The sequence below is a fragment of the Alnus glutinosa genome, chromosome 1, assembly GCF_958979055.1.
Source record: "Alnus glutinosa chromosome 1, dhAlnGlut1.1, whole genome shotgun sequence".
NCBI classification, from domain to species: Eukaryota; Viridiplantae; Streptophyta; class Magnoliopsida; order Fagales; family Betulaceae; genus Alnus; species Alnus glutinosa.
Window position 1 is genome coordinate 948,361 of NC_084886.1, and position 27,631 is coordinate 975,991.

The 27,631-nt window shown below is 37.2% G+C and overlaps 4 protein-coding genes across 4 annotated transcripts; 3 read left to right on the forward strand and 1 right to left on the reverse strand.

The window, feature by feature from the left end:
- The first annotated feature begins 3,861 nt into the window (after window positions 1-3,861).
- On the forward strand, window positions 3,862-6,290 carry LOC133864167 (exocyst complex component EXO70C1). The gene has a single exon (XM_062300421.1). It carries the CDS (start codon window positions 4,166-4,168, stop codon window positions 6,143-6,145), a length of 1,980 nt encoding a protein of 659 aa, XP_062156405.1. The 5' UTR covers window positions 3,862-4,165; the 3' UTR covers window positions 6,146-6,290.
- A 4,265-nt stretch (window positions 6,291-10,555) lies between these two features.
- On the forward strand, window positions 10,556-11,258 carry LOC133858579 (glutaredoxin-C1-like). The gene has a single exon (XM_062294059.1). The coding sequence runs from the start codon at window positions 10,664-10,666 to the stop codon at window positions 11,048-11,050; it is 387 nt and encodes a 128-aa protein (XP_062150043.1). The 5' UTR covers window positions 10,556-10,663; the 3' UTR covers window positions 11,051-11,258.
- Window positions 11,259-14,021: 2,763 nt separating this feature from the next.
- LOC133864176 (uncharacterized) lies at window positions 14,022-15,260 on the forward strand. Its single transcript, XM_062300433.1, has 2 exons — window positions 14,022-14,247; window positions 14,349-15,260. The coding sequence occupies exons 1-2, from the start codon at window positions 14,085-14,087 to the stop codon at window positions 15,152-15,154; spliced, it is 969 nt and encodes a 322-aa protein (XP_062156417.1). The 5' UTR covers window positions 14,022-14,084; the 3' UTR covers window positions 15,155-15,260.
- Window positions 15,261-16,950: 1,690 nt separating this feature from the next.
- LOC133858363 (protein MICRORCHIDIA 4-like) lies at window positions 16,951-22,911 on the reverse strand. Its single transcript, XM_062293820.1, has 19 exons — window positions 22,793-22,911; window positions 21,317-21,391; window positions 21,150-21,196; window positions 20,992-21,070; window positions 20,758-20,850; window positions 20,577-20,661; window positions 20,331-20,406; window positions 20,121-20,249; window positions 19,852-19,950; window positions 19,653-19,754; window positions 19,126-19,275; window positions 18,928-19,023; window positions 18,697-18,748; window positions 18,484-18,595; window positions 18,136-18,403; window positions 17,696-17,790; window positions 17,511-17,601; window positions 17,111-17,233; window positions 16,951-17,016 (listed from the first exon to the last, which is right to left on the reverse strand). Exons 1-19 carry the CDS (start codon window positions 22,887-22,889, stop codon window positions 16,951-16,953), a joined length of 1,935 nt encoding a protein of 644 aa, XP_062149804.1. The 5' UTR covers window positions 22,890-22,911.
- Between the last annotated feature and the right edge of the window lie 4,720 nt (window positions 22,912-27,631).

Below are 27,631 nucleotides of genomic sequence, written 5' to 3' on the forward strand. Positions count from 1 at the left end.
CCGGTCTACTGGGTCTGGGTCAGCCCGCCTTCCTGAGCGAGCCCAAGTTTGGCCCTTGCTTCATTTTCTCTTCGTCCATTAACCTTTTTCCACTCTTTCAATTGGCTCGTCCAAAGTTTTGTTGAATTTCAAAATTTGATTTTATTTGGAATTTTTTTTATTTTTAAGGTTCAAGATCTTTTTGGTATGAAAAGATCATTTCTCACAACAGCTCCACAACAAGCTGATGTGGTTGGTAATATTTTATTATTTTTTTTGTTTTCTTTTCTTTTTGTAAAAAAATAATAAAATATTACCAGCCACATCAGCTTGTTGTGGAGCTGTTGTGAAAAATGAGTTTAGGGATCATTTCTCTTTTGGTATTTGTAGTTTGAAAACTTTATTTTAACGAATTGCCACGTCAACACCACTTAACACCCTTAATATCGCGACACCTATTCCAGAAGCCACGTCATACAACACACAAGTGCCATGTCACTGCCCCCCCCCCCCCCCCCACACACACACACACACACACACACACACACACACACACACACACACACACATATATATATATATATATATATATATTATAAAAAAAGCTTTAAAAAATAAAAAAGAAAAAAATAGAAGAAGGGGTGGCTCTGTGAGCAAGATGGGGTAGATCGGCCACCCCAATGGCCAAACTCGATTAAGCTTAAGAAAAGTCATTGAGTTATTTTTCCAAGCAGCTTAAATGCGATGAACTCTTACCCAAAGTGAAAATCTATTATCAATCCCGTTCACTCCCTTTTTAACAAAAAAACACAGCCAATCACACATTAGAACAAGAACCCATCTAGTATCTATTATTCCAAATCTTTAACAAAAAAAAAATAGGAGTAAAATTTTATTTTTTTAATTTTATATATTTATTTTTTTGAAAAAATCTTGGGGCTTGAGGGGGCCTAGCCCTCAAATAGCTTCGCCAATGCACCCAAAAACCACTACTAACTATTAATATTGTCAGATCACAACGTGGACAGATCCCTGACGCAGTGACGCTCCATTTTCCAATTTTTGGTCAATTTAATGAATTACTGCACGCACACAGTCACGTTATCGCGAACAATTGCCACTGACTAGTTAGATTCGCGAACATTTGTCCTTTCAAATGTGCCTCTAATGGATTAAGAAACTTATAGCATCCTTATCAAGTTCTTTAAAATTTTCTCTAAATTTAGCTCAAATAATGTAGTTTTTTTATTTTATTCATCACTTTTAAAGTTATTCTTACATCAAACTCTCTAAATTTTTCTCTATTTTAATTATATATTTTTTTTTATCAGTTTTGAGAATAACTACTTTAACTGTATCTCAAAGAACATCAAAGTTTCTACAAACATCAACACAATACCGTAACACATACACAATCGGAAGAAAGAAGAACAAACAGAAAATCAGTTTCAAAGGGGGTTCGGCCAATCAGTGAATTTTATTTTTTTAATTTTATATATTTATTTTTTTGAAAAAATCTTGGGGCTTGAGGGGGCCTAGCCCTCAAATAGCTTCGCCAATGCACCCAAAAAGGGGACATCTATTCATTTGGGATTGTATTGCTTGAACTGCTTATCGAGAAGTCCTCGGAGCTTTCTCCAACCACTTCAACTTCACTGGAAGTCCCGGACTTGGTGAGGTGAGTGTATGACATGGCACTTGTGTTTTGTATGACTCGGCTCCTGAGACAAGTGACGCATTCTTAAGTGTGTTAAGTAGCGCTAATGTGGCATACAGTTAGTTTTTGGACGGAGGTACCGAGTCGGTCTTTTCTCAAAACTCAAGTATTATTTATGATACAAATTGAAACTGAAATACCAAAAAATAAAGTTTTCAAATAACAAGTACCAAAAAGATTTTTAACCTTCTCAATTTTTTATTTTTTATTTTTTATTTTTTTAGCGCCTCAACATACAACACTTTATTGTAAGGAACTCATCCTAGTCGATTAAAGTCTCTTTGGAATTATTTTGTCCGAATTTCAAAACATTTGGGCAAGGAATGAAAGAGGGGGTATGGATTCTGAAATGCTAGAACAGCTTATTGGGTTGTACACATTACAAAAAACAGTGATTTAATGTTGTTTAAACAGTATAACGACATTAACTGAATGATGTCGTTTGTGTTAAAGCGCCCATAATTAGCCCTGTTTAAACAGTAAACGAAGCTAATATGGAGTCTCGACCCTTAAATGGTGATAAATAAGTAGTGCTGTTCAAATTACGCTAAATGAGCAGTTTTTATTTTTATTTTTTATTTTTATTTGTTAGGGTTAAATACGTTTTTAGTACATGAGTTTCAATTCCCATCACATATGGTACCTCAATTTTGAGAAAAGACCAAATTAGTACCTCAGTCAAGTTTTCCTTTCAAAAACTAACGATCCGCTAGGTGTCAACTCCTGAGGATTGACACGCGTTTTAGTATAAAAAAATCTTTAAAAATTAATTAAAAAAATAAAAACTTAAAAAATATATAAATTAAAAAAAAAAAAAAAGAAAAAAAAAGAGTGGCTCAGCCACCCCTTGGCCACCATGGGAGTAGCCGGCAACCCTCATTTTGGCTAAGGGGGTGGCTCAACCACCATCTTGACCGGTCTGAGGTGACCAAACCACCCCATGGGGGGGTGTTCGGCTACCTCATGGCTGGAAAAAAAAAATGTTCAAGAATTTTGGCCCTTGGGGGTGGCCGTGGTACCCTTGAATAATTTTTTTAATTTTTTTTTTTTTCTGCCATGGGGAACCCAGACGGGTCAAGAGGGACTCAACCACTCCTCCTCTTCTTCTTTTCAATTTTTTTAATTTTTTAATTAATTTTTTATGATTTTTTTTTTATTTTTTTATACTAAAAATATTAGTTTTTGGATGGAAAACTTGACTGAGGTACTAATTTTGTCTTTTCTCAAAATTATGGTATCATCTGTAATGCGAATTGAAACTCAAGTATCAAAAAATAAAATTGTTAAAACCCAGGTACTAAAAACGTATTTAATTCCTTTTTTTTATTCTAAAAAAATGCCGCTAACTGCCCTTTTTTTTTTTTTTTTTTTTTGGGTGTGTGTGTTTTTAGGCTTTGGATCCCATTTGCTCAGGCACCTCGGAACCCATTTCTTGTCGGTCCGGTCCTAATTGGGTATTAAGTACCTAGCGTCAATCTGGCCCGGACGAATTAATTTCTAGGCCCAGCTAACCTGCCACCCATAAAAACACATGGAATAATGCTTGTCCTTGATCCTCATTTTTATTTTTATTTTCTCCTGATGACAAAAGAAACAAACGAACGTAGCTTGTTTTCCAAACAGACACGAAAAATACACAGAATATAAAAAAAGAAAGTTTATTGAAATAGATTGTTACAAACATTAAAAACGTTTGAAAAGGTGTTTTGATATAACCTAAATGGTGAAAAAGTAATTTATTATTATTATTATTATTTTTAAAAAAATTATCAAACAATGCTTTTTATTTTTCATTGACGACCGTCGACGGACACCAACATCTTTTGGGATGCAATGAAAGGCACGTAGAATAATCAAGTGGTGTCACATTGAACACGAATCGATCTGAAATTCTTAATTTGTAAATAAGCTAATGAGTCATCATGACCACGATGGTTTGTTTATCTACTGCTGGACTCTGGACTTGCAAGCGTTATTTTATTCGTAGCAACATGATGATGAGTGGCACCCAATTACTCCTCATGCACGCCGCCCGCCCAGACGGATAACAATAATAAATAATAAATAATAAACGAACACAATTTGGCAACGTCGTGGGAAGCATACACATATACAATCTCATACATGATACATACGTGAGGTAATAACCTTGTGAAACGGGGTCAACGTAGCAACGGCCACCACCCCCAAAATTAGCGGCCACACCTTAAACCTCCACCACGTCCGTACACCCTTTCGTTTCATTTCCTTCCAAACAAATTGTTATCGGAAGAAAGATTTTCCCTTGGTGATTACAATTAACAAAGAAGAAGTATAATAATAAGGAGGAAATTATGAAGATGATATGAATATTCTTCACGTCTTTTGGCGTTCCCAGCAACCCAAACTCCATCTTTTCTTTTAATTGACACGCACATACACACACAAGGAGAAAAAGGAAACCGTAAGATCGAGCCTAATCGACAAGTCATGGAGAAAAATCCACATCCTGATCAGAACGACATTGTGTCTTCACCCAGAGATAATTCAGAGACCGTTGATGCCAAATCGGACGGTCAACGACAACATGAGCAGCAAAAGGAAGAAACAGAGGTTGATCAGGAAGACCCACCACCCTCCGATCCCGAGCTGAGCCTCACACAGATTCTGGACGAGGTTGATCGGTTCCTGGAGATCCTACCCAATGCCCAGGAAGGCAAATCGGATCCACCAGATCAAGTTCCCAACTCTGTGGAGTTATTGTCGAAAATGGTTGAGTCCATGATCGACGCGTACAATGCATGCAAAGCGAAGTTTGGTCGAGACCCTGAAGACGACGCGGCGTTTCTCGAAGCTGTGAATCGGATTTCGAAGCTGTCGAATGGGTTGGATGAGTTCCCATCAAACTCGGCATTATCATCTTCTCTGAACCGAGCAAGCTCCGTGCTACAACGAGCTATGTCGTTTTTGGAGGACGAGTTGCGAGTCCTTCTTCATGAAGATCAACCCAAACCCATCAACATTGTTTCAGATCACAAATCTCAGAAGCCATCGAAGCAGTCCTCGTTCGATTTCAATCACGAGCACGACCGTTGCCTCCTACCCGACCCGATCGAACAAAACAAAGATGAAGAAGAATTCCCAGGATTTTCCCAAGAAGCCATTTCCAACATCAACAAGATTGCGTCGGCGATGATCTTCGCGGGCTACGAGAGCGAGTGTTGCATGGTTTATGGCATCTTAAGGCGAAGCGCGTTCAAAGGGGCGTTGAACAAGCTAGGCTACGAGTATTTAAGCATCGACGACGTGCAGAGAATGCAATGGGAGTCTTTGGAAGGAGAAATCGCCTTGTGGATCAACGTCGTCAAGCAGTGCTCCACCAACCTCTTCTCCGGCGAACAGAACCTCTGCGACTCCGTTTTCTCCGACCATCCCTCCGTGTCTCAAACACTATTCATTGACCTCGCACGCCCCGTCGTTATACAGCTTCTCGATTTTGCAGAAGCGTTGGTGTTGACGAAGCGGTCGGCTGAGAAGTTGTTCAAGTTTCTCGACATGTACGAGTCTCTGCGCGATCTGTTTCGGGCCATGCACGGCGGTCCGTACCCGGAGGAACTGATATCCGAGGCATCGGAAGCCAAGACCCGGCTCGGCGAAGCCGCAATGAGCATTTTCTGTGACCTCGAGAATTCTATCAAGAGCGACCATGGGAGGACACCTGTGCCTAGTGGCGCTGTGCACCCATTGACGCGCTACGTCATGAACTACCTAAAATACGCCTGTGAATACAAGGAAACCTTAGAGCAGGTCTTTCAGCAACACCTAAAGATCGACAAGGGTGTTGCTGAGACCGATGATGGGTCGACACCCAAAACGTCGCCGTTCTCGGTACAGTTGTTGACGATCATGGACCTCTTGGACGCGAACCTTGACATGAAGTCGAAGCTGTACAAAGACAACGCGTTGTGCTACGTTTTCTTGATGAACAACGGGAGGTACATCCTGCAGAAGATCAAAGGGTCCACGGAGATCCACGAGTTAATGGGCGACACGTGGTGCCGAAAGCGGTCGTCGTTGATGAGGCAGTATCACAAGAACTACCAGAGAGAGGCATGGAGTAAGGTGTTGCAGTGTCTGAACCACGAGGGTCTTCAGGCGAGTGGCCATGGGAAGGTGTCGAAGCCAGTGTTGAAGGAGCGGTTCAAGAACTTCAACGCCATGTTCGATGAGATTCACAAGACCCAGACCACGTGGGTGGTCAGCGACGAGCAGCTTCAGTCGGAGCTCCGGGTTTCGATCTCGGCGATCATGATTCCGGCTTACCGGGCTTTCTTAGGGAGGTTCCAGCAATACTTGGCTCCGGGTAGACAATCGGAGAAGTATATCAAATACCAGCCAGATGATATTGAGACTTTGATTGATGAACTGTTTGATGGAAATCCAACGTCTATGGCAAGGAGGAGAACATAATTAAGTCTCACCCATTGGAGTTGGAGGTGCATATTGTTGATTGCTATCTCTCTAGTATACTTTCTATCCACGATCAATGCGTTTTTGGAAGACACAATTTGTTTCGTTTCGAATTACATAAATGTTACACAGATTTTTTGCAAAACTTGCATGCTCTTCTATATATCCTTAATTTGGGTCCAGTACTGGTTCAATCATGGTGCTTTTTGCAATTCAATCATGGTTCTTCCTGCTTAATTAGAGTCGCCTGAATGCATCACAGAAACCCAAAATTGACCCCAAAAAAAGAAAAAGATAAACCCCATACTTTTTTTTTTTTTTTCTTTTTTTCAATTTACAATTAATCAAGAAATTTCAAATTTCCCACTTTTTTTTAGGAGGATAATCAAAGTTCTATTCTCATAGTCATACACTAATTTCTTCCGCGCTCCTCTTCATGGTCTCTTTCTTCCTCAAAGCTCTTTATATTATATGAAAATATAAAAAATATTTGTACCCTTTTTTTCTTTTTTACTTATAAAAAAAATATATATATATTTGGCCATTTATCATAGGAGTCCAACTGTCCAACGCCAAAAAGATAGGTAACCAATTAATGCTCTGTTTTGTTTTGTTGCCAGGACATTTTTTTTGATTTAAATTGATTAAGCCTATTAATTTATATGAGAAGATAGAGATTGAGGAGAAGCAGAGAAAGGCGCCCGGTATCCGCAAATGTGCTGGGTTTGGGTGAAAGGGGCATCTGTCCTCGATCAAGGGTCAAAACTCTTTTTTAAGTATAGAAATTTCATAACATAAGTTGAATAGAAAAAGTTGTCAATTAAATTCATGTTTGTGTTTATAAGATACTTTGAATTTGGCAGAATGATTAATATTTCATTATCATTCATTTGTATGTAAAGACTTAAAAAATGTATAAGATAACTACTAAAATTAAAGATGACACACACCTATTCTGATAACTGGTACTCTGCAGCTAGATGTACATTTACAATCCGATCGATAGGAGACCAGAGAGAAAAGATCAGCCTTAATTAATCACTAGAAAATATACGCTTCGAGATTTGCATTCACTACTGGTGGCTTCCTTTATATATCTTCAGCATGCAGAGATATCCAAATGTTATGTTGATGGTTTAATTTGATGAATCTAATTAACTTGTGCGACAGTGACTGCAACAAGTCTAAAGGAATAACTGATGTGTCAAGTGTTGATGAGTTCCTTTTAATTTCCTTGAGCAGTGAGGAGTCTGCTGATGTGGAGCTGAGATACTGATGATCCTGATGAATTGGTTGCTGTCGTGAGAGACTGAGATTCAGGAGAGACATTAACAATTAGTAGTCCCACAGCACAATAATCATAAAGGTTCATGTAATAGCTAGCCTCTTCAAAATCTGCCAACGCGCGTTATCTGATTGAACCAAATTTGAGACTTCCATTATGATATGTGAAAAGTTTCGACAGCATTACAAGTCACTTCAAAGATGTTTTTGCATGTACTATATATATGTATACACACACAAAAATACCAAGGAAATATCCAATCCAACCACATGCAAGCACTAAAGTTGATATTAATCAAACAAACCATTCATGAAGTCTCTTGATTACATGCCTTAAAGATCGAGTTCACGCAAAACCTTTTTAAGGGGGGCTATGGGCTCAGATTTTATTTATTTCTTTATTTCTTTTTTTTGGAGTCTTGAGCAGAGTCATGGCCTCTTGTTCTTATCCCTTGCTTTAGTTCCGAATATGGCTATAAAATTGTCTAAAACTTGGAATAGAATCTCTAGCTATTTCAATTGAAATAAATAATATCAATTTTATTATTAAAAAAATAAAAAAAAATAAAAAAAACTCATGCGTTCTAACATGATTTAATGAAAAAATAACTCCAATTTCTTTATTTCTTTTGTTGGTTGGTGGGGAAATTAGAGTCTTAATAAGGTACCATGTACTTAAAAATTCAAACCCATAAAACCAAAATTATTTGGTAAATAAATTAAAGGGTTAAATACATATTTGCCCACTGTGTTTTACGACCTTTATTTTTTGCCCTCTCAGTTTCACTTTTTATCAAATTTGGTACCTATGGCATATGAAAAGACAAAAATAGTACTTCCGTCTGATTTCTCGTCCAAAACTAACGTCCACCCACAGACGTTATACCACATGTACCAAATGTACCACATGTACAAAATTTGATAAAAAATAAAACTGAGAAGACAAAAAATAAAAGTCGTAAAGCATGGCAAATATTTATTTAAACCTATATTAAACCATATTTCAATAGAGGTTAAAGTTTTTGTACGAAGAACAAACTGTTTCTCCATTGAACTTTCGTTGGGTGGACATCTAAATACTCATTGCACCATCGAATAAAGAGATATCGAATAGTACTTGGAAATTTGGAATAGGTTAAAAAGCGAAAAAAAAAAAAAAAAAAAAGCCTTAAAAGCACGACCGTCGGACCGTATGACGTGTCATAGGACAGTGACCACTACGTGAGCACCGTGAGAAAAAGAAAGCCCAAACAAACAGTCGAGACAGGCACTTTTAAGTTTTTAACAGCTGCAAAGGAAGTTTGAGGTCCGACCTAGCTACCCGATCCTGCCGGTTCAAATACAATCAGATCCTCATATTTCGCTGGGTATTCGGCGCATGTATCCGTACCCGCCGCCCGACCCAGACAGTGCTGCAGGGCACGCCTTGCCTTTTTCTCACTATTCACAACTGCCGCTTTGTCACTGCTTTAGGTGGACAGGTCAGCAGGGTATAAATCCCTCTATGGCTCTATTTACCTTGATTTATTAATTCTTCTGGGCACACAGAATCATGCCCCCCCCCACCCCTGCAATGCAACTGCGTCACGCTAGAGTTCATGAACCCTGGAAACTAGAAAGGGCTTGGTCCACATTAATTGGGTCACAAGCAAAATTGATTTCCAATCCCTGGTATTCAATTTGAGCATGAATCGTGTCCAACGAGTGGAAACATGTTTGGGAAAGATTAATTATAGACAGTCTTCCAATTTAATGGATAGATTTTGTTTACTTGGTTCATATATTTCAAAGGACACGGTCTATATAAATAAGGTCAGCAGCAAAATTGATTTGCACTCAGCGCTATTAAATTTTTGCATGTCTCCAATGAATGTAAAAAGATTTTGGAAGATCAATGGGTAGATTTTTTATTTTTTTATTTTTTTTTCCGAATTGGCTCATTCATATATATATATATATATATATATTTATGTCAGTTTATAAATTTTGCTGGCTCTATCTTAATTAGGACCTCAGCTTTTTTCGTCCTGCCTGGCCACACAAAACATATACATAATGTTTTGTTTAATTTCTTCCAATTTAAAAGATAAATACTCTTGCAATCGTTTGATTAGTAAGTTAATTAATTGCACGCGCTTGTATTAGGTTTATATTTATTCGACAGAAATTCTTCTTTGTCATTGGCCTTAGCATGCATGGTCTAATACCAGTTTATGTGCTATCGGTCTTGGTTACCACAAAACCAGGTATGCGTAGTTGTATTTGGTTTTTGATCCGTTTATATAATGAATGCATGTCATTTTTCTAATTCTACGACATCCGATCCGGCTCCGAATCTGTTCCAATCCGACAATTATTTGTTTAAGAATGAATCGATTGGGCGGAAGTCGGAATTAGATAAGAAGTATATATAAACTAATACACATTGTCAAAGCAAATTGCAACTTTTTATACCCTAGATCTTCGATTAAAGAAGACAAAATTTAAAAAAGCAAGTGTCGTAAGGAAAAGCATAATCAGACATTGAAACCCCAGTAATGGTTCTAAAATTGTCACGCTTTCTTGCGCTTTTCATGGGATGGGAGAAGGTCAAAGTGACAAACCCAAGGAACCATTGATGATGATCACCATCATGCAAATGCATGCCTTGCCGTTGAGAATCCAAATGCAAAAAGGCAAAACATGCGCGTAATGGTCACGTCAGAAGGCAAGGGTTTGGTCGTAGGGTTCGACAGCAAAGACGGACACAGCCGTCTATTGAAACTTCAAACCTGTAGAAAAAGCCTGTGGCCATGTCTCTGCTCCTCAAAGCTCTCAAAAGCATGTACTATATTATTTGCTCCAAACTAGACCCTCTCATACGGTACTCTCTCTCCAACGTAGACAAATACCCTCCGTAGCCGCCTTCTATGGCTGACACCTCTGCTTCCCGCACTTTAAGCTTTTACTGTTTAGAGTAACATTTTTTGTCATCATCTACACCTCGCCACTAGTCAGTACAGACAACAATCCTTTTGAAGCAAAAACTACAAGGTCCTCCACGCACGCGCTGCGACAGCAACAGACAAACTCCACATATTTACTGCACTGCCCTAGCCAACACATTTCCTATAAAACCCCACCATATCACACTCAGATTCTTGGACTTACACGATCACTTAGTTTTCATCAATTTATATTTCCTTTGCTTTCTCTGTTTTTCTTGTTAATTTCGGAGTGAGATTTAGTTACAGAATGCATTACCAGGCTGCTGAGTACTCGTGGGGTTACTATATGCCTTCGGTGAGGAGCATAGCGTCAGACCCATTGGAGCGGGTGTTGAGGGTGGCGTCGGAGAGCGCGGTGGTGATTTTCAGCGTCAGCAGCTGTTGCATGTGCCACGCGGTGAAGAGGCTCTTCTGTGGGATGGGCGTGAACCCAACGGTGTACGAGCTGGACCAGGACCCAAGAGGCAAAGAGATTGAGAGGGCATTGATGAGGCTGCTTGGGAACTCGCCCGGCACTGTGCCGGTGGTTTTCATCGGAGGGAAGCTAATTGGTGCCATGGACCGAGTCATGGCGTCCCACATTAACGGGACCCTTGTCCCACTTCTCAAGGAGGCTGGAGCCCTGTGGCTCTGAGCGTGACATGCACAACAAAAATTAGCGTGTTAATTTTATACACGAAGGGAATGAAGGGAAGGATCGGAGCACTGCGTTTCATTTTAGTGTGTTTGATTTTAATCTTCCTTCTCTAATCTTTGATATAAAAGCTGAGGTTTTGAGGTTTCTAACTTGTGTAATGAATGTTAAATGGAGCAATCAGCAATGTATTTGAATCTCTCCTTAATTTGTATAGATCGAGAATGGATGGTGAAAATTAAAAGCTTCTCTTAAACTGGTTCTTGATCCTCAATGTATCGTAGTTAATTATCAACACCCATATATATAACGGGGGAAAAAAAGAGAGAAAGTAAACGATCAAGAGAGTGCGAGTGTAATTTGCGCCGGGAAACTCTCTGGCCGTCATGACTCATGATGCTTGGGAATGTTAAGGAGGCAAAATCTAGTGGTATCCGTACGCGTGACTATCCAAAGTACTTGATTCATTGCGATGGTTATCTTTAGAGGCCACGTGTCCGGAGGTATGATAACAAGGACGTTGGTCCTGGCCATCAGCACGAATAGCTGTTTGCCATGTTGGATTTTGTATGTACAGGGGGTACAGTACTGCTGATGAAGTAAAAGCCATGAAAATTGCATCTAATAACTCACCTTTGCATGTTTTGACACGTTTGTTTCAATTCAGCAGAGGCCAGCTGTATGTGGTCGGGGATCGGGTACAAAGTACGTGCAATGCGGGCAGGTCATGTGGGAAACGGGGTAGGACCGTAGAACCCACCCACTGACTGACCCACACTCTCACATTAATTACTTTCTTGTAATATATATTTTAACAAAGACCTATCAACGGGTAGTGAGACTAACACGTAAATATTATAGGATTAAAATTATAATAATTTTTAGTATTATTTATTTCTAATTAATTTTTTACGCGAGAGCATTCCTTGATTTGTAAAAAGCTTACCAGTTACCAGTTTTTTGTTTCGCTCAATTTTTTAAATACGAAAAGTATTTTTTGAAGTTCTTTAACACAATTCTAAATAAGCTCTTAATCTCTTTGCTTTTCCCCGAAACATAACACCCAGCAAGCTTCATTTAAATATGTTCATTCATCTTTTCACCTAATCAAATAATTATGGAACATCAAGATAGTTTCGAATTAAGATCCCCTCAAATTTTTTGCCCGAATTTGATAGAATTCGGGCAGGTAGTTGTGAGTGAGCATTTATGAGACCCACCTGACCAAATAAAAGTTGGGCTGCCCAACTACTTATCCGGTCAGGTGAATCTCATAAATGCTTACTCACAACAACTTGTCCGAATTATATCAAATTCGGGCAAAAAATTTGAGGGGATCCTGATCCGATAGTTTCTGTGTCGAGATGCTTTGGAATTCTCTAACCAAATTTTGGAGTTGCTGGCCCGAATTCCTGGGTAGATAGGCCCGCATTTTAAGTTCATTTTCTGTTCAAATTTTGTGAAATTTAGACAAAAAAAAAAAAAAAAACAATTGTAAGGAATCCTTATCAAAGTTTTTCTTTGCCTATATATGATCTTTGGGCAATATCACTGAAACAGCAACTCAAAAGGCTGTTTGATTTTTGTTTTGATTAAGGCTATATTTGATCTCAATTTATAGTACATCGCAAGAGATTTGATTAGTTGTGATTATAGGTCAAATTAGATAAACGCAGCTTCGTGGGATGATAAGGGGATTGGCCCATTTTCCATGGGCTATCATTAATTTGAAGGAAAAACTGAAAACGTTGTCACGTCCATGCTTCTTTCTGTTTCTTTTGGACTGTTGTAGTGTAAAAAAAAAAAAAACCAACATATATATCCAAACATTATAGCCCAATGGATTTATTTTTGGACTGGCGCTTAATAGGATTCTTTTTTGCTGCCTCTTTCCCAATCTGAGGCCCAAGCTAGGGACTCGCACTCATTGAACCATTCCCTCCTCTGAAACATACATTTTTGACAACGAATATACGTACAAAATATTCTTGAAGGATTAAAGAAATCCAGGAAACCAAGAGGCTAGGAAGCCCGATCGATCAGGTGCGACATGTGGCAATGTGGCAACATGGCAACGCGCGAATATACGATATATTCCTCCCTCGTGATCACTGATCCCGAACGATGATGCCAATGTGCTCTTATACACTTGGTTTCGGTGAATCTCTTAACACAATTTAACTGAATGCAGACGAATATTACTCTAATAGAATAATACGTTGCTCATCTCAAGCCCCACGAGAAATTGAAGCCCAACAGTGAAATCGATCTGTGCATGTCCTGTGAGTCCACCTTCACTTTTGACAAGACAACCCCACAAACTACAGGATAAATTATACGCTCAGGACATGATCATTGCACAGTGTCGTTTACTGAACGTTTTGTTGCTGCAGTCCATTTGTGGCGTAGAATGAAAACTTACCCAGCTGCTGTGGTGGAAGCAGGACGCCCATATGAACTAGCCAAGTAAAATTGGCTTGCGATTTCGTCTTGTTTTCATAAACAGAAAGTGAAGGAACAAAAATGAGTCAGAGAACAAGCAAGCCTCCCTGCAGAATTTTTTTTTTTTTTTTTTTAAAAAAAATCCAATATTCCACTGCAACATATTATTGTCCTTCAATCCTTGGACTTACTGTTCTCCTACGGTGGGAAATCACAGAAGCTCCAAATCGAACCCAACATATTATTGCCCTTCAATCCTTGGACTTACTGTTCTCCTACGGTGGGAAATCACAGAAGCTCCAAATCGAACCCCACTAGTTGCCAATCTGCTACAGAGCAATAAACTCTCACACTTTCCACCATTGTGCAATCTGCCAAAAAGGCTCTTCACATGTCTTTGTTTGTAGTGAATAGATAAAGCATTTTAACTCTCTGATTACAGTTGGTCCAATCACCAACTACTCACGGGCTCATTATATGCATACAGGACATACTTATTCTGTTATATATAATAATGCATCCCATGGATCACCACCTATAACTATTGATGCTTTTGTAGAAGCTTCTTCCCACTTCTCCAAATCTCCCTCCCATGGATTCTATAATTCTCCTTGTTCTTGCATTTCTCTTCACTCATCCACTTTCTCTCATAGCTCAACCAACAACTCCGGTCTCCCACATCAACGTAGTGGGTGTTGTTTATTGTGATATCTGCTCCAGCAACACTTTATCTAGACACAGCTACTTCTTGCCAGGTAATTATCCCTTAAAGACAGAAAAAACTACTCTATAGTTCCATTTGAAGACGAAATCTCAACTACTACAAACTCGTGTGCTTTTTTGTTTTACTAATCAGGTGCGGATGTTCAAATCCAATGCAAATTCAATGCACAATCACCAAAAACCACGGAACAGATCTTGTTTTCAGTCAACAGAACCACGGATAAACATGGAGTATATAAGCTAGAAATACCGACTGTTGATGGGGTTGACTGCGTAGAAGGTTTAGCAGTGACATCACTGTGCCAGGCAAGCTTAATAGGGAGCTCATCTTCAGCCTGCAACGTCCCTGCTTCAAAGGTCACATCAAATGTGATCACAGTCAAGTTTAAGCAAGATAAGCTCTGTATATACAATTTGAATGCACTGAGTTACAAGCCATCTAAGAAGAATGCCACCTTATGTGGAAATCAGGAGGAATTGCTAAGCTCTTTGAACTCCTCAAAGTGCTTTCTTCCTTACTTCCCACCATCTGTATTCCCTTGGCCCCCTTTACCTAAATTACCCTTCCCTCCTTTGCCACCCCTCCCTCCACTGCCACCTTTCCCATCACTACCCTTCCCTCCACTGCCACCTTTCCCATCACTGCCCTTCCCTCCACTGCCACCTTTTCCATCTTTTCCCTTCCCTCCACTACCATTTCCAAACCCACCATCTTTGCCCTTTCCATTCCCGCAACTCCCTCCTTTTCCTCCTACTCCATCTCTTCTTTCCCCACCCCCTCCACCTGCATTTAATCTAAGAGACCCAAGAACTTGGATACCCAATATCCCTTCATTCTCTCCTCCTCCACCACCAGCATTTGATCTTAGAGACCCAAGAACTTGGATACCATACATCCCCCCATCCCCTCCTAATAGCCCACAAACCCAAAATCCATAGTGATAGTTCACTTATTTTCTTCAATTATATCAAATACTATGTTTGGTATTTATTGTATCAATGTTGGAAGCCAATGCATATAGAAAATACAATATATTTTGCCTAATTGGATTGTTACAACGGGCAGATGAATTTCTTCACATAACTACATTGTGTTTATGAACACACTTAGCAACCAGTAGATACAAATTTTCTCATTTTCGCTTGCAAGTCCACCACACTAAACAAGAAGAAATTATCTAACTGTGAAAAGCCTTCACAATGTAACAGCAGTAAATTTTTTTGACAAGAGTCCAATGATTACAAAATAAATTACAGTGGCTGAGCAACAAACAAAACCACCTTTTTTCAGGAAACAAGATGTAAACACAAGAAAGTCTCAATTGCTGGCATGCTCAAGCCTACAATTAGGATGCACGCTTTCCTCCAGCATTATCTCACATTACAGAGTTTGAGTTTTTCTTCTTTGTCTCTCCTCAGCAGCAAACAAAATCTTATACTTGAGCGTGTATGAGAAAGTGGTAGATTGTAGCTACCACCAGAAAGTTAGGAACTCTTTTATAACTATAGAAATAGATGATGAGTCAATTGAAAAAAGAAAAAAAGTTCAGGGGATGGAAGCTACAGTTTTGGCAATGGCAGACCCAAGTTCCAACAAAGCAGATCATGTCACAAGACACAAAGAAGGACCAAAGTAAGCTTCGAAGCTTTAGAATGTGCTCAATGCATGTTGATGCAATCAAATAATAAAAAGAACAAAAGAAAAAGATATGGACTACTTCGAGAGAGCCGTGATCTCCAATGGCTACTTCGAGAGAGCATTGATCTCCAAAACAACAAAAAAGGTCTACATTTTCATAATATTCAGCATGCTTATTCCTTGAGTAGGATTACACTTAAATAGATGATGGCTAGGTCATAAGACATAACCATTAGGTCTAGCCGTCATAACACAATGCAGAAAAATAAACTAAGAAGGAAATAACTAATGAAAAATACATTCCTTATTAAATTAAATACTTAAGGAAATAAAATATGGAGAATTAAACTCCTTATTCCAGCTGGCTTGGGGCTGCTTGGTGGCTACGACAGTGCCACCTAGCCCTAGGAAAATCTGAACGTATCACATGTACACATAAGATTCACAAATGAAACACAAGTTAATCCCCATGTACACAGGTGCAGAGGAATTTAATCTATAAGAGCTCAAATCCATCGACGCCAATCGATAAAGGAACATGAAGTAGATATGTGCTTCATGAGCGGTCTCAGTGGTCAAATTTTTGCTTTGCAAAATGGGCATATTTCAATTTTTATTTTATTTTATAATTCCTTTACATGGTAGTCTATAATTACCGAAATGATTAACAATGTATGGTTGACAAGTCAGTCACCGACTAATTAAATTTACAAGTCAAATTTTTTTTCTGCTTAACCATTTCATCAATTATGAACTGCCACCTTAAAGAACTAATAATAAAAGTTATAATACCCTTAATGACACTCATTTGCTTTCACACCAATGTGCTAGAACAATTTGGTCTAACTACTACTTGCATTGGATTTGGTCAATTGTTCTCAAGCTTCTTAAGACTTAAGAGTATTCTATTTAATATGGGTTTATGGTTTCATTAAATACAAAATCCAACTGGACCCATAAAACACAAAGTAGGTTGTTCTCAAGAAGTTCCTAATGAGGGTTTGTGCTCCATATATGTCACATTTAAGGATGAGCGCAAACCCTATAAAATAGGCTTAGTTTGAGTTAATTACAAAAGTCAAGGCTGGTGGCAGCTTCAACCCTTCTTGCCTTCTAGCTCCTTGACCTTCTCAAGCAGCTCAGAAATGGTCTCAGATGCATCCTATGGGCAAACAAAAATTAATACTTCATTAGCAAAAGAAAACATTTTTCAATGTACTAAATTAAGATTTACAGTCTGAGAAAAATTTGCTGACCTTTAAACTCTTCCTCAAATTCTTCTCCACCGCATCTCTCCGGCCCCTTTCTTCCGAGATCATATCAATCAGAGTTATTTGCTCTTGGTCCAGCTCTTCTATTTTACTTTGTTCCTCTTGAAGCTGATGGTAAAGAAGGAAAACCAAACAGACCAAGCAGAATAATCCACTATGAGAAATTACGGGCAAAACAAGTAGAAAAGTGTAATCAGATCATTTTAAGATGTCCAACTCGCTAAGACAATGCTAGGCACATTGTCTGCCTATCCTACTCACTTATGGAAAATAATTCGAAAAATAATTCATATATAGATGATTTATATATATTATAGTTGATTTAAAATGTACAATTGGAAACTCTTAATTAAAGAATGAATTGGGAAAACGATTATCCACTTACTTGAAGTTCAAGTGATTTACGCCTCTCTCTTTCATCCTGTAAATCATTTAGCAGTTCAGTCATCTGATGTAGACTGCCTAGCTCCTTCAAACTGAAAAGTAGATTTCAAAGGTTAAAAATGGAACCACAAATGACACAATCAAACAACATGAGCTCAAAGAGTGTAACAAGAACAAATATACAACCTTTTCCTTGAATTGCCATTCTCTTCTTTTGATTTGGTTAGACTATTTGAATGATCATCAGAGGATACTTGTCGGTCTGGGATTGTGGCAGCTATCTGCGTGTTGGGGAACATAAACAGAACCATTTATAGAGACAAAAAGAATTGTAAAAAAATTACTATTTGAAAGAACCATATATATATAGCTGGTAAATTGTAAAACCAATCGTTGAAACGAAATATCAACTTATATTTTAATGACTAACAGCTTAATAGCATAAGCTTGAGGTCTTTTCTTATGGTATAAGCACATAAGGATTCAACAGGGGTATCAGATTCCAGTGGTAGAGCGACTGATCACAAAACATTAACCTAGGACTATCTTTTACTCATGTCCTTAACTTCTTTCTTAAAATATTTGTTAATCAATGATCAGTAAAACTTAGACACAGGAAGATCTACCTTTGAATTTGATGTGGGGTCTTGGTCAGATTCACGAGAAGGCGATGTGTCATGAAAACTTTCATCTTCGCTTGCAGAGTCTACAGGACGTGGTCTTTTATTAGATTTCACAGTGGACTTTGGTTTAGAACCCCCAGTTGGCGAACCACTTCCATTCTGATTTGTGCGGGAATTACATTTCTCTTTGCAAGATGCTAAAGATTCTTTGTCTGGAGAAACACCTGAAAGTCGCCTTGCAGCATAACCAATTTCCTGGCAGTTTGCGCACCTAAGAAAAATAGTTCTGATCAGCAATTAAGTTGTTCATTGCCTCGGATTTTCTGAATTCAAATAGCTGAAGAAACACACCAGTATTTCCTTTGGATTTTAATTAATCTCTGCTCGAGTCTCGAAAGCACTATTGTACGCTCAAAGCCCTGTTTGTCATGAGCTGGTTCAACAAAATTAGCTTCCAATACACCTGTTGCATAAAAAGGACATAACAAAGAGTAAAGTTGAGTAAGAAATGACATTAAAACTTGTCAACAAATGAGAAAACACAATAATAGATTGAAACAATACCAATAACTCCGCGACCATCACTGCCCGCAGGATTCCAGACCCTCCAGAATGGCTGATAAAAGATAATTTTGCATGTCAAAGAAGACAACAAAAGAGAATGTAATGGACAGAAGTACACGAATAAAGCGCAATGCCTTTGTAGCTCTAGTCTCAACCATTATAGCTGGATTCAATCATGGGAAAAATACATTTCTGTAATATGTAATGGACAGAAGAACAAGAAAAACAAACCTTAATTAATCGATTTTTATGATAAATATTGAACCCCTGAATATCAATATGAGATTTGGCATCCTTTACAAACCCAATTGTCCCGAGGGCAACCATCTGTTGACAGCATTAAGACAAAAACAGGTTATGGTAAAATGGAAGGCATGCAGGCAACTATGCTAAATCAAGTACATGAATGAATCTTAAAAATAACATTACATTTGAATCTTTTTGAAGATGCAGGGGTTTGTATGTTATCTCCTTTGCTAACATCATGTCACTCACTATGTTATGATGTTGAACATCTTCCCCACGCAAAATAATTCTGAAGTTCGGTGGAAGTCTGAGATAGAGAATTGATGCGTAACTCTGGCAAAGATGAAATCCAGAAATGTCACTAACCATAGTGGTCATGCAAGGACTTGTACTGATAACTTCTTAAGCAAGTAAAAAATATTGCAGTTAACTAATTAATAATTACTGTAACAAAATACAGTAATAAGTTATATTTAGTACAACATTCAGGCTAGAAACTGAAAAGCAGAAACTGAAGTTATTAGAATTTAAAACTCCAAGTTATAGTAGATTAAAGTATCCATGGTAAATACTTGCCAATAAGGAATCCATGTGAGTGGAATAAAGACCAGATGAGAATTTAGAAGAAATTCAATTCAGTGGGGGCATTACCAATGAATAGACAATAATGTTTCATATTAATGAAACTCAAGTGAGAAATTTATACATACCCTTAATGAGTGTCGATAAGTTAAGAAGTGTCTAGAGTTGGGATATCGTTTTGACATTTCTATGCTCTTCTCATCTCGGTTGACTCCTCTAAGTTGAATGTCCTATCACATTGAACATTATAAATAATCAGCCTAATCAGAAATTGCTTGAGCCACCAAGAAAAGTCAGCAGATGAAAGTAAGAGTGATAAAAGCTTACATGTTGATTGATGTCAAAATCAAGTTCAAGATTTCCTTCATCATCCTCCCAAAGGTTGTATATAATTATTCGTGTCCCATGATCTTTCAGGGAGTTGAACTACATGAAACAAAGAATGATAAATAATGATAAAATGAGAAATGTCATTATACATATCCTTTTGAAATAAATCCCCCAGTCTTTTCCTTTTTCTTCTACATATCCTTCTCCCTTTGGTAAAAAAAACAAACAACAACGGATAAAATTGAAAAAACCAAAAGAAGACTTACCTGCTTAAGAAGATCTTCTTCACTTGCATAAGGTGACCACTTCACTATGGTTGCTAAATTTCTATTCCAGTCATGCAGAGAAGATCGCGTCATCTTGTTCCACTCTGTTCCTCTTTTCTCAAAGTCAATCTTGTCGTTCCAAATGAAAAATTAGTGATAAAGAGAATCATTATGTACATGCAAGAATCATTAGAACTGGTCTGGTCTTACCATGGGAACCACAACATCTTCCTTTCCGGTACCCCTCAGAAATGTGTAGGATAGCATTCCGATGCTTTGTGTGAGGCTTAAACAAATAAACACAACTAAATTAGTCTTGATTCTTGAAGATGACATGCAAACAAATTGAGCCAACCCAAGATCAGAGGAACAATCACCATAAACATCCCATAATAGAAAGATTAAAACAAGCGAGCATAAACAAGAAATTAATTGAAAGCAGATAAAAGGACTTACCTTTGTCCACCATTCCCTTGACAACGTGAAAACACGATAACATCTGCTCCTAGCCTCATTGTACTTGTCTTGAACCCATTTCCATCTGGGAGAAAATTGGAAGGGAAAAAACAAAAAGGAAAAGATTGTTTACACATTAAGTTTATGAGTGTGAACTTTTTAAAGTAATTTAGGAGCTCACATTGACCAATGGTGTTGGCCATTTTGCTTTTTGCAGAATAGCCAAGAGACATGCACTGCCTCATCTTATCAGGAGTCATTCCACCACCATTATCTGCAGCACACAAGTACAAAATCCGCCAAGGACAAAATATTAACATCGGATATTTGCTGATTAAGACAAAGACAATAAGTAAAGAAATCTCCAGATAGAAAACAATAATTGAATAGAAGGCAAAACAATAAAGCTACCTACCTTCAACTTGCAACATTTTACTTCCATCTTTCTGGTTTTTAAGAACATCTACATAAATATATGTGGCTCCATTACAGACCTGCAGTTAAAAGACGAGAAAAAAAAATGAAAAGATGAAAATTAATGTGATCATTCTTAACTTTTGGAAGTAAAGAAGCGAGTTTAGGTTCCTCATCCAAAGAGTTGTCTAGCAGTTCTGCAAAAGCTGTGCAATTAAGACCCACAGTCAGTAAAATATTCATTTATACTAGGATGAAAAAAAAAAAAAAAAAAAACAAGAAGAACAAGAACAAGAAAGATAGAGAAAAACATATAGACTATCTACCTCCCAGAGCCCATTTATGGCTGGTCGCATTTGAATGTAGAAATTTAGGATGGACCCTGACATGATCTATGCCAGCTGCAAAATAACAAACCAACAGAATTTTGAGAATTTACCATACTAGCTAGCAAATTTAGGTATGTTTTTCTTGCTTTGAAATTGTTATACAAACATTTGATTTCCTCTAATAAATCAACCAATTAAGTATATTCGATCTTTTAAAAAAAAAAAGTATACCCACACATGATTGTCATATTTGAATTCAACAAAAGTTACGTATAAAAGAAACTAAAATCTACTTATCAAGCATTCAACTGATGTGCAAATAGTTAAAAAGAAAAAGAAAACGAAGCATATATACCCATTAATTGTCATGTTTGAAATCGAAGAAATCTATGTTGTAAAAGAAAAATAAAATATATTTCACAACAGGGACGGAGCTGGGAGGGGGCCAAACAAAAAATATATAAAATATGTGTTCAAAGTATAAATGCAAAATATACTGGGTGAGCTTGGTATCTTTTTATCTTCAAGTTTTCAACGCCTTCTTCAGTCTCTTTTGTACTTGAAAAAAAAAAAAAAAAAAAAAAATTAAAAAACTGCATCTTTCTACAATACTTTTCTTCTTTTTTATTTCTTTCTTCTCAACTCTACACTACATCATTTACAATATAAACCAATATTTCTTTTCATTCAAAAGGTAATATCAGTCACAATATGGTAGAGTGGTGCTTTTCACGTACGGTGTAGCTGAACCGCCTATTAACCCAAAATTTCTTCATTAAGATTCCAACTCCTACAAAAATCAATATTCTCAAGATTTTTTTAATATCTTTCTCTTCCCAAGTTCCCAGCACTCAAGAACGAACCTCCAAAAAAATATGTAAAGAAATTTGCTCCTCTGTTTTTAGCTTGCACCCATACTTTATTCATTTTTATTTCTCCACAAATTATAGACCGTTTCACAAAGAACCAATTGACACAGATAAGCTCTAATAGGTTTATTCCTCCACACTTTAACAACAAAAAATGGGCTAAAATTTCTAAAGGGTAGGGCCAAAATTTTTAATGAGTAGAGGCTAAATAGACCGAAAATCAAACTATACTTGTTATTTTATTTTATTTTTCAATTCCCAAATGAACTGGGGGCCATGGCCCTACCGGCCACCCCCAGCTCCCGTCCCTGCTTGACAAGCACTCCCATTAATACATTCAAAGATATTGAAAAAAAAAAAAAAAAAAAAAAGTGTCGAACCGTAGGTAATATTAATGTCATATATATAAATTTGAATCGATCCAACGAAATTTACATCACAAAAGGCAAACATAATAATTTACTTAGCAAGCATTAAACCTAATGCAAACAGTTAAAAAGAATGTTTTTTTTAAAGAAAACAAAGGAAGAAAGAAAAAACGCGGGACAACGTAACGAATGATTATTAAAGAAAACAACGCATGCTCTAACAATTAATTAATTACCACAAGTCGAAGCAGCATCGCCTCGGTCGCTGATCTCGTAATCCCCTGCTTTCCAAAACTGCTTGCAACCTTGAACAAGGAGACCGTTTGGTTGCATATTATGTACCGCAACCTCGACCGGAGCCCTCACCGACAACGGCCAAGCCTTCGTCACAGGCAAATCCTGATCCTCGACCTTCACTATCCGGAGAGAAGAGAGAAAATCACTCGGAAACACGACTTTTGAGTCGTTCGAGTCGTCGATATCGGAAGAACCACTCGAACTACTACTTCTGCTACTGCTGCTAATATTTCTGAAAACGTGTACGGTTCGATCGTTCAGTTCCAACAGTTTATTACCTTCCGGGAGTTCTTGCTTTCCTTCAGATTTCATGGTTGAGAACGTGAAGGTTTCGCGTAAGGGTTAGTGCCGGTTTTGTTTGGAGCGCAAGAAAGAGCGAAACTTTTCTTTCCTTCCTTTGTTTTAGGGTTCTCTAACTTCTAAAATTCTAAAAGATCGTTAAAAGAAGAAACACTGCCGCGATTATACATATAAAGGGCCGTAGCCAATAGGATAGCGCGCAGCACGTGGAAAGCAAGGCTCCCGTGACAGTTCCCTATTTATTTATTTATTTATTGGGATAAATACTCCATTGGTACCTGAATTTTACGTGTTTTTAAATTTAGTACCTCAGTTTTATTTGGTATCATAGGTGGTACCTGAATTAAGGATAAAAACTCATTTGGTACCTCTGTTAGATTTTCCGTCCAAATTTTAACGGCTCGCCACGTGTCAACCTCAGCGGTTGACACGTGGCACTACATAAAAAAAAATTAAAAATTAAAAATTAAAATCTTTAGAAAATGATTAAAAATAATAAAATTTTAAAAAAAAAATTAAAAAAAGAAAAAAGAAGAGGGGTGGCTGAGCCACCCCCCTTGGCCACCATGGGGGTGGCCGGCCACCCCCATTTTGGCCAAGGAGGTGGCCCAGCCACCCCCTTGACCGGTCTGACCGGTATGGGGTGGCCGAACCACCCCCTCTGGGGTGGTTCGGCCACCCCACAGTTGAAAAAAATAAAAAATAAAAATTTTTTTTGAAGGGTTTTGGCCCTAGGGGGTGGCCGAACCACCCCCTAGGGCCACGGGGGTGGTTCGGCCACCCCCAGACCGGCCGGACTGGGGGTGACCGAACCACCCCCGTGGCCCTAGGGGGTGGTTCAGCCACCCCCAAGGGCCAACCCCAAAATTGTTTTTTGAAGGGTTTTGAACCACCCCCAGTCCGGCCGGTCTGGGGGTGGCCGAACCACCCCCGTGGCCCTAGGGGGTGGTTCGGCCACCCCCAAGGGCCAACCCCAAAATTGTTTTTTGAAGGGTTTTGGCCCTAGGGGGTGGCCGAACCACCCCCTAGGCCGGTCTGGGGGTGGCCGAACCACCCCCTAGGCCGGTCTGGGGGTGGCCGAACCACCCCCGTGGCCCTAGGGGGTGGTCCCTAGGGCCAAAACCCTTCAAAATTTTTTTTTTTTTTTTTTTTTTTCAACTGTGGGGTGGCCGAACCACCCCCTATGGGGTGGTTCGGCCACCCCAGACCGGTCAGACCGGTCAAGGGGGTGGCTGGGCCACCTCCTTGGCCAAAATGGGGGTGGCCGGCCACCCCCATGGTGGCCAAGGGGGGTGGCTCAGCCACCCCTCTTCTTTTTTCTTTTTTTAATTTTTTTTTTTAATTTTATTATTTTTAATCATTTTCTAAATATTTTAATTTTTAATTTTTAATTTTTTTTTATGTAGTGCCACGTGTCAACCTCAGCGGTTGACACGTGGCGAGCCGTTAAAATTTGGACGGAAAATCTAACAGAGGTACCAAATGGGTTTTTATCCTTAATTCAGGTACCACCTATGATACCAAATAAAACTGAAGTACTAAATTTAAAAACACGTAAAACTCAGGTACCAATGGGGTATTTATCCCATATTTATTTTATTGATGGGTTTAGAATTTGAGAAATATTAGACTTCTCAAAAAAAAAAATCAAAATTTAGTTCTCAAATAATATGTCACAATTTCATGAGATGGTGAGACATTTTTTAAAATAATAAATCACATGAAATTGTAACACGTCATTTGAAAACCAAATTTTTGAAAAAAAAATTGAGACATGTAACATTGCTCTTAGAATTTTGTTTGATCTTGAGTCTTGACATTACATGCGGCGAACTTGTTTGGAAGCAAGCAAGTTTTATATATAACATTCAATCATTTGCAGGAAAATAAAAAATAGACGACGTTTATAATTCTCTTTTCTTTTATTATCTCTTATTTATGGCTTAAGATTTATTAAATTATTTCAGTTTGATTCGACAGTCCAAAATAATTAAGTATCACATAAAATATGTCAATTTGTAAAGACTTGCAGTAAAAGTGGTACTCTTGTTGCCAATACCAATCGTCATGCAATGCTAACATGGTGGCAAGTGATAAATGTGGAGATAATTAATGAAGATGGGGAAGATAGAAGTAAGATGCATGTATGGTTGAGTATAGTTTGGAGTCAGCAGTAAAATATTTTAAAATGTTTTTTCTTTACTTTTGAAGAGAGACTTATTCTTTACTGAACCAGAAGATAATTTTTTGCTCAAAGTTTTTATACGATATAAAATGTAATAACTTGATAAAAATATATTCAATTCTCATTGTTAACATGTCACATTTTTAATATGTAACATTTTTCATGTACGTCGTTCAATGTAAAAAATGGTATGATCAAATTCACATAATTTGATAATCTAAAATTTCTTTGAAATTGTAGAGAATCTTAATTCATGATTCCGATGGTAAAGTGAGTGAGTGAGTAATGACTTATTCGGATTGCCAAATCAAATTTAAATATAATGACAAATTTTAGATTGTGAATTGTAGATTTGAAAATAAGATGTGTATAGAATATGTGTAGAAAGTGTAGGAATATCATTTCTCATTAGGTAAAGATGATTCAATTTTTTTTATTTTTTTATTTTTTTAAAAAATAAGCATTTTCTTTTGTATTTTAGTTGGTAGTCCTGATTTTTCAATCATTTTTGGACAAAAAATCAATTATCGCTAGATAATTCAATTACCAAAATAGCAAAACGTAATAACTAGAAGTAAAATCAAATTAAATAATAATAAAAAAAAAAAAAAAAAAAAAAGAAAAGGAGAGAGAGTTAAATTAACAAAAACTCTTTTTTTTATTATTATTATTTTGTCATTTAAAGAAGGTGAGGAATGGCTGTGAAGCAAAAACTTCAACATGTATAATTAATAATTCTACTGATGTAGAGCATAACGCGTTACGAAAATAACCTATCTTTTTTCTTTTAAGGATATTTCCATCGATCCTAATATATTATTAGGAGTCTTTAAAGTCTTATTCATTAACTATTATAAACTTTAATAGATATGATTCCCTACCAATTAACTAAAAACATAACTTTTCACTTGAAAAGGAGAAAAAAAAAAAAAAAAAAAAAATCTTAAAAGGTGAAACTCATATATTATTCACTGTCAGTTAAGTTAGTTGGTAAAAATTTTTGTTTTTAATTGGCAGGAAATCGTATCTCATTAGGAATCGGTGTCTATTAAAGTACTGTTAGAAGGACTTTGTTTAATTCCAATACGATTTCCTAGTAATAGCAGGATTAGGAGTTTTAATTTAGCCTATTTAAAGGCAACTTTTGTTCTTCCAATTTTTGGATATTCTTAATAAACCAATATTTGATGCCATTATTCTTGATATTATGAGTGAATCAACAGGTCTAAAGAAGGCCAGATTTTGCTTTCGATCCCTTTCGGTATTAATTATAACCAAATCAATGGATTCAAGATTATTTATCTTTTCTTATACAATATTTAATTTTTCTGTATGCTTACATCAATCAGAGTTAACTCATTCCCTGCATCACCTATCTACTAATTTGTTTGGACCGGGTTTTTAGCCATTTGCACTATGATTGATTAATCATTGGTTCTCCATCGAGTTATACGAAGATCGAGGAGTCAAAATTTTATTTCGTTGTTTTTTAATGGTATAAATGATCGTACGTTATTTAAAATTTTTAAATGATATAATTAATAATATATTTACCTCATAACATTACGAATGAAAATGTGAACAAATAATAATCGCCCGCGAATGCGGTTAGTAAAGATCAATCTCCACATATATAAAGATGTTGATGGCAATTTTAGAGAATGCGGATGTGGTTAATACTGCATCCTCATTCACTTTATATATAATATATATATATTTTTTATATATAAAATTAAATTCACAAAAACGACGTCTTTTTAGATTTGGTAAATTTATGATCTTTAGGTTATGTTAGGTTTTTTTTTCACTATTATCTCAAAGGCATACATCATGACATTTACATTTATTCTTTTCTTTTCTTTGGTAATCAAAATCTTAATTACTCTATGAGACAATGACCCCTATGATTGATAATCGCGAATTGTGTACTAAGTTAAATATTAATTTATTTAAGTTTGCATATAGTAATAACTGAATTATTTAATCTTGCATATAAATTTAGATAAAAAATTTAAAACGATCGTTACCTCGTATGTAGATAGTATTTAATAACCGTAATAACGGCACAAATGCTGATAGTAATCATATAATGCAGATGCGGATATCTAAAAATGATAACGGCTGCATTTTATAGATACGAATTTTGGTAATAACTGCATCCGCATTTTCACCCTTACGTAGCATCATGTATATCGGTAGAACTATGAAATAAAATATTAATTATAAAATGATTATCCTACTCATCATGTATAGAGTGCGTAAGATTTGATTATATACAATTAATTTGACAATG

Coding starts and splice junctions, on each gene's coding strand:
- LOC133864176 (XM_062300433.1), top strand. CDS start 14,085: ATGGATTCTATAATTCTCCTTGTTCTTGCATTTCTCTTCACTCATCCA. Junction 14,248..14,348: donor ACACAGCTACTTCTTGCCAG/GTAATTATCCCT, acceptor TTTACTAATCAG/GTGCGGATGTTCAAATCCAA.
- LOC133858363 (XM_062293820.1), bottom strand. CDS start 22,889: ATGCAACCAAACGGTCTCCTTGTTCAAGGTTGCAAGCAGTTTTGGAAA. Junction 19,951..20,120: donor AAGAAGATCTTCTTAAGCAG/GTAAGTCTTCTT, acceptor TGTTTCATGTAG/TTCAACTCCCTGAAAGATCA. Junction 18,596..18,696: donor TGATGGTCGCGGAGTTATTG/GTATTGTTTCAA, acceptor TTTATGCAACAG/GTGTATTGGAAGCTAATTTT.
- LOC133864167 (XM_062300421.1), top strand. CDS start 4,166: ATGGAGAAAAATCCACATCCTGATCAGAACGACATTGTGTCTTCACCC.
- LOC133858579 (XM_062294059.1), top strand. CDS start 10,664: ATGCATTACCAGGCTGCTGAGTACTCGTGGGGTTACTATATGCCTTCG.